This window comes from Petaurus breviceps, unplaced genomic scaffold (assembly GCF_028583685.1).
Source record: "Petaurus breviceps papuanus isolate PSGF00001 unplaced genomic scaffold, PetGlider_PUasm1.0 688, whole genome shotgun sequence".
NCBI classification, from domain to species: Eukaryota; Metazoa; Chordata; class Mammalia; order Diprotodontia; family Petauridae; genus Petaurus; species Petaurus breviceps.
The window spans coordinates 12,240,014-12,246,013 of NW_027186457.1; the positions used below are offsets into that span (position 1 = coordinate 12,240,014).

Genomic DNA, 6,000 nt, shown 5'->3' on the forward strand with positions numbered 1-6,000 from the left:
ACCATGTGCCAGCCACTGTGCTAAGAGCTTTTCTCTACTCCCTCATGTGATAGATGCAGCCTCATCTTGCTGATGGCTATCTTTGATAGTAATGCATTAATGCATAAGAAGCCTGACTCTCAAACACAGTGACAATGAAGAATTAATCAATGATTGCACTTCTTCACCCTGTTATCTCAGAGACAATCTGGCAGTAGATAAACATTTTAAAATCAAGATGGTCATGAAGATGGGTAATGACCACATCACCAGTACATCCTGGGACACTCTTGGTTTCTGATAAGAGCTGTTACAGGCAAAAGATGCTAAATCTAAAAGGAATTGTAAAATAAAGGTTAAAGGCATTTCTTCTATTATCTTTCACAATGATTTTAATGAATCTAGACCATAATCACTCTTCTATGTGAATGAAGCTCTAATGAGTGGGTAAAGGTGTGGGGGAAAACTCACGCTTGACAGTGTGCTATTAATAGGCCTTTTTAGAATTGAAAAAGCCGCTTTCAATGCTCTGATTATATTCCCTATGCTCCAGAAACTGCTCATAAGCAAATGCTTCCCATGGACAGTCCGTTTTTTAAAATGTTACATTAAAAAAGGATCCTTTGAATTTAATGCCCAGTAAGACAAATGGTAAATTCTGGGATTCAAGGAATATCATGTCAAAAAAAAAACAAAAAAAACTTGGACTGAATGTAGGATACAAAGGCAGTCATTGTTAGTAAGCCAATAATTTAATCTGGGGGGCAGGGGAGGAGTAGCAAGATGGTACGATTGAATGCAGGGCCTGGAGTCAGAAAGACCTGAATTCAAATCTGGCCTCAGATACTAGCTGTGTGACCCTAATCAAGTCACTTAATCCTATTTGCCTCAATTTCCTCATCTGTAAAATGAGATGGAGAAGAAAATGGTGAAACACTCTTATATCTCTGCCAAGAAAACCCCCAAAAAGAGGTCATGAAGGACATGTCTGAAAATGACTAAACAACAACAAAATGTCATTGAGAACCTAGATGACCTTGAAGGTCCCCTCCACCTGTAAATCAACCTTATCCACAAGGGGATTTGGAAGCATTTTCCCCTTATTCTCTTTTAAAATATCTTCCGTTTTCAGGGGCGGCCAGGTAGCACAGCGAGTAAGAGCACTGGCTCCAGTGTTGGGATGACCTGGATCGAATCCCAGGCTCAGATACTCAGCACCACACCCAGAAATCACTGGCCGTGTAACCTTGAGCAAGTTACTTAACCCCAATTGCTTTAAAAAGATAATAATAAAAAAAAAATAAAAAAAAAAAGAAATTGTTAGAGAAGCATATTCGGGGCGGCCAGGTAGCACAGCAAGTAAGAGCACCGGCTCCAGTGTTGAGAAGACCTGGAGATCGAATCCCGGGCACAGACACTTAGCACCCACCCAGAAACACCTGACCGTGTAACCTTGAGCAAGTTACTTAACCCCAATTGCTTAGGGATGGCCAGGTGGCTCAGCAAGTAAGAGCACCGGCTCCAGTGTTGGGACGACCTGGAGATCGAATCCCACCACACCCAGAAATAACTGGCCGTGTAACCTTGAGCAAGTTACTTAACCCCGATTGCTTAAAAAAAAAAAAAATATCTTCCGTTTTCACTAGAAGCAATGCTTGATGCACGACCAGCTAGCTGAGACCAATGGCTCTATTTACCCAAGAATGACCTGGGATATGGAAGGAGTGGCAGTGGGATATGGAAGGAGTGGCAGTGATTATTTCAAGAGTCATCTTGTTCACACATCAAGCCAAGAAGATTTAAGGGAGGTTCTATAATACAGGGGAAAGAACACTGCCTGGGAAGCTGATGGAGCTGGGTTCAAATTCTAACCCTGACATTCATTACCTATATGACCTAAGGCAAGTCTTTTAACCTGTCCAGGCCTCAGTTTCCTCACCTGTAAAAGGAAAGACTTGGACTTCACTAGATGACCTCTAAACTCTTTCTTGCTAGGTGCCACAGTGGATAGAGCTCTGGGCCTAGAGGCAGGAAGACCTGAGTTCAAATCCAGACTCAGATTCTTACTAGATGTGTGGCCCTGGGCAAGTCACTTAACCCTGTTTGCCTCCATTTCCTCTTCGATAAGAATGGGCATCATAATAGCACCTACCTCCCAGGGTTGTTGTGAGGATAAAAATAAGTAAAACACTTTGTCCAAGCATGGGGCCTAGCTTGCTCCCTGCTTAATCTGCCTGATAAAGGAACACAGGCTGAATGAGGAAGTGATGAATGAGTGGCCTTTCCTTGGTCTCATTCTCTTTCTGAGGGCACAAACACAGACTTGCCAAAATTAGGCAGGGAGAGCTTGGTGTTCCACCAGCCATAAAATGGAAAAGTTCTCAACATGGTTTTCAATGTTAAGATTGACTTCCCAGAATTTAGTGTGAGGACAAAATCAGGCCAATGATGACCCGGGATTTGCTGCAAGACACTGATGCCAAACTTCATTCTTTTCCGCTGTGGCAGGAGGAGCCTGGTTTTGAATGGACAGGAGTCAGGTGAAAGCTGCCTACCAGAGCTGAGAGCAGCAGAATGCATGTGTTGTCTGGTGCAGGAGGAGGGGTGCTGGCTCTAAGATAACTGGAACCTGAATTCAAATTCGAGATCTGCTACTAAGCTTGCTAGTTGTATGACCTGAGGCATACACTGAATTTCTCTGGTTCTTGTGGTCCTCAACTGCGTGATGAGGGTGGTTGACCTAAAGAACCTCCAAAATCCATCTGGTCACTAAATCTGTGACCTAGGAAATAAAATTATTCTTTACTTTGACTCTGTTGGGCAAAATGCTTTAGGAATAACTTCCTATCTGTGACTTACTCACAGGATCAGATGGTTGGAAAAGACTTAGGAGGCTCTTTAAATCAATTGGCAAATAAGCAGAATCCCAGCCCCACCTACCCATGGTTGTTTTTTCTTTTTATTTCATGAAAAGGCCATGACTTCAACTGGCTCTGACACTGTTGTTTTTGGTGCCCAAACGGGGGGCACCAAATCACCATATGATGCAACCAATTCTGGCTTGGGTGTCAGATTACTATTGTCAGGTTCAAATTATGGTTCTGATAGCACTTTAAGGTTTGCAAAGAATTTTACCCATATTCTCATCCTCATGACAATCCTATGAGGAAGGTAATATCATCCCCATTTTAATGATGAGGAAACTGAGGCAGACAGAGGTTATGTGGCTTGCCCAGGGTCACACAGCAAAGAAGTGTCTGAGACTGAGTTTAAGCTTCCTGACTCTAGGTCCACTAAACCACCTCAATATAAGTTCCAACTTCCCTGGGCCTCCACTTCCTGATCTGTAAAATGATGGGGTTAGACAGTATGATTTCTATGGACTTCTAGCTCTAGACCTATGAAAAATGTTGTGCTAACATCTAGATAAAATGAGCATATTATTGAAGGTAATTAAATTAACTTCATAGAATCATAAGATTTTGAGCTGGATAAAGTCTCAGAGCTTATCCAATTGCCATTACAGAAATAACTGGGAAAGTAAAAATATCTTCTTTGGAATAGACATAATTTAAGTTTAGTGCTTCTTATAAACATTTTACAAATTAAGCTTTCAAAATTTGTGTTTTTCATATATGGAATTGAAAAAAAAAATAACAACAATATGTTTAGGGTCTATCCAGGCTGGACAGATTTCAGGAATATGGGCCACCATCCAGGGTACCCTGTCTCTTTGCCTTTCCTTTGGTCCTGGGGTTGTTGAGACCTAGTCTGGGTTGTTTGACTATTCCTTGCTTTTGAAGTTATTGACTACTCTTTTCTGGGAAAGAGAGGACCAGCAAGCTTTACTGTTAATTATAATGGTAAAGGTCCTCCATCCTTACCTCTCTCCATGATCTCCATGTTCTCTTCCTTGCATCCCCCTCCCCAACCATCTGACTGGATCTACCTTGGTCATCAGCCTGCCAGGTCTACCCTGCAGCTGAACTGTCTTTTATCTGTTATTTCTACCAATTAGAATGTGAGCTTTCTGAGAGTAGGGACTATTGTTGTTTTTCTATTTGTATCCCCAGGGCTCAGTACAGTGCTTTCCCTACTGTTTAATAAATGCATTCACACATTCATAGGGAAGCATCTTGGAGACTGGAGGCGGGAAGACCCAAGTCCTCAAGACTCAAATACTCCCTCTGACACACACTTACTTGGTGAGAATGACCAAGTCACTGAACCTTTTTAGTCTCAGTTACTCCATCTGTAAAATAAGGACAGTGATCCCTGAAGGACTCACCTGTGAAATGAGACAAAGGATGTGGAAAAAAATAAAAAAAAAAAACAAGAAATAGTGTATGGCTCAGCTGATATGGGTCTTACCATCACCTCATAACTATTGTTTTTGATGAAACTACATCAAAGGCCTCAACCAGATGGGAAAACAGGTAAATGGATCAGAAGTCAGTTGGTATATGACTGGTATGTATTTTGTATACTATGTGTATACATACAGAGACTACTTTCGATCCTTGCCTTCTCTCTAAATCCTCTGGTAATTAGACACAACTGGGTGCAATGCCAAGCCTGGAGTCAGGAAAACTCATCTGATTTCAGACACTTACTAGCTCTGTGACCCTGGGAAAGTCACTTAACCCTGTTGTCTCAGTTTCTTCATCTATAAAATGGACTGGAGAAGGAAATGGCAAAACATTCGAGTATCTTTGCCAGGAACATCCTAAATGGGATCAGGAAGCGAGTAAGGGGAAAAGGAGAATATCCACGTCATGTCTACATATCTAGTGTTTTCAGGCCCCTGACAGACATACCCACAATGAGCGTGATTCCCATGCTGAGGGAGCTAACCCAGGCAGTCAAGCCTCGACTCTGATGAAATTCTTCAAGCCACTCCATGTTCAGCACACCTAGGGCCATCTGGGACCCCATAATGAGTATATGCACCACAAAGGAGGAAAGGACAATCATCCAAGCCCATCCGCCATCAATGTTGGCGTTAGGTTGCTGGGTCTTCTTTTCTCTTGGTCCGTCTTCAAAATCATACCCAATATCTTCATGACTGGTGTACATTTTTTCTACAGTATTCTGAAAAATATACAACAAATCATTTCACTAATCATGACAAAGAAAAATGTTTTAATTTCCCCCTCATCCTCTCTCCCTCTCCATCGCCATTAAAGGGTTGCCATCTTGCCAGAAAGTCGTGTCCTTTAGGATGATCTTGGAAAGTAAGTCTGGGAGGGGAAGAGACACTGGACCCAGATGGCTCGGGAGGAGAAAGTGAGGCTGGTGACTGCACAGCCCCGCCTCACTTAAATCCAATTCACTTGCATGTTGTGGCATCACCTCCCTGATGTCACGGTCCTCTTCGAAAACGAAGGGCAAACAACAACAACGAAAGAAGTAGGGGAGAGTGGATGGTCCAATAACAGATAGGTCCCTGAGCTTTGAGGCATAAAGGTCTAGATTCAAATCCTGACTCAGACATTGCGTGATCCTGGGGAAATCATTTAGCCTTTCTGAGCCTCGGTTTCTTGATCTGTTAAGTGACTATAATGACAGTACTTACCTCACAGAGTTCTTGGGAGGATTAAGTAAGAGAATATATGTAAAGTGGTTTATGATGGGGTACCTGGGGTCTAGATCAATTTGTGAAACCAACTTGTAAAACCAGTCTGTTCAATTGTAACTGCAATTTGTCCTTTCCCACCCTTGAGATCTGCCCCTTCTCCCTATCCCACACTCCACCTAGGCAACACCCTGTGACCCCTTTGTTCTTACTTAATCTCTTCATTTCTTGGGGGGGGGGGCCTGGCCCACACCCTCCTTTATCCTTGCCTTTTGTCTCCTTCGACCTGGCCCAAATCTTATCTAAACCATCTACTCACATGCTCCTCTTGGTCAGCTCTGACCTTTGTCTATGCACTGAGGCCCCTCCCGTCTGGTCAGCCCTGACAATGGCAGCCCTACCCTTTAAAGGTAAAAGCATGTACCCCTCTCACTTGCAGGTCCACT

The 6,000-nt window shown here is 42.9% G+C and overlaps 1 protein-coding gene across 2 annotated transcripts in view; it reads right to left on the reverse strand.

Annotated features, from left to right (window-relative positions):
* Positions 1 to 6,000, reverse strand: part of SLC16A14 (solute carrier family 16 member 14) — a 55,342-nt gene that overhangs the window by 31,836 nt on the left and 17,506 nt on the right. For both annotated transcript variants that reach the window (XM_069104630.1, XM_069104629.1), the window contains exon 2: positions 4,797 to 5,070. In XM_069104630.1, coding sequence (XP_068960731.1) covers positions 4,797 to 5,055 — 259 coding nt within the window. In that variant the 5' untranslated portion in view covers positions 5,056 to 5,070. The remainder of the gene's footprint in view (positions 1 to 4,796; positions 5,071 to 6,000) is intronic.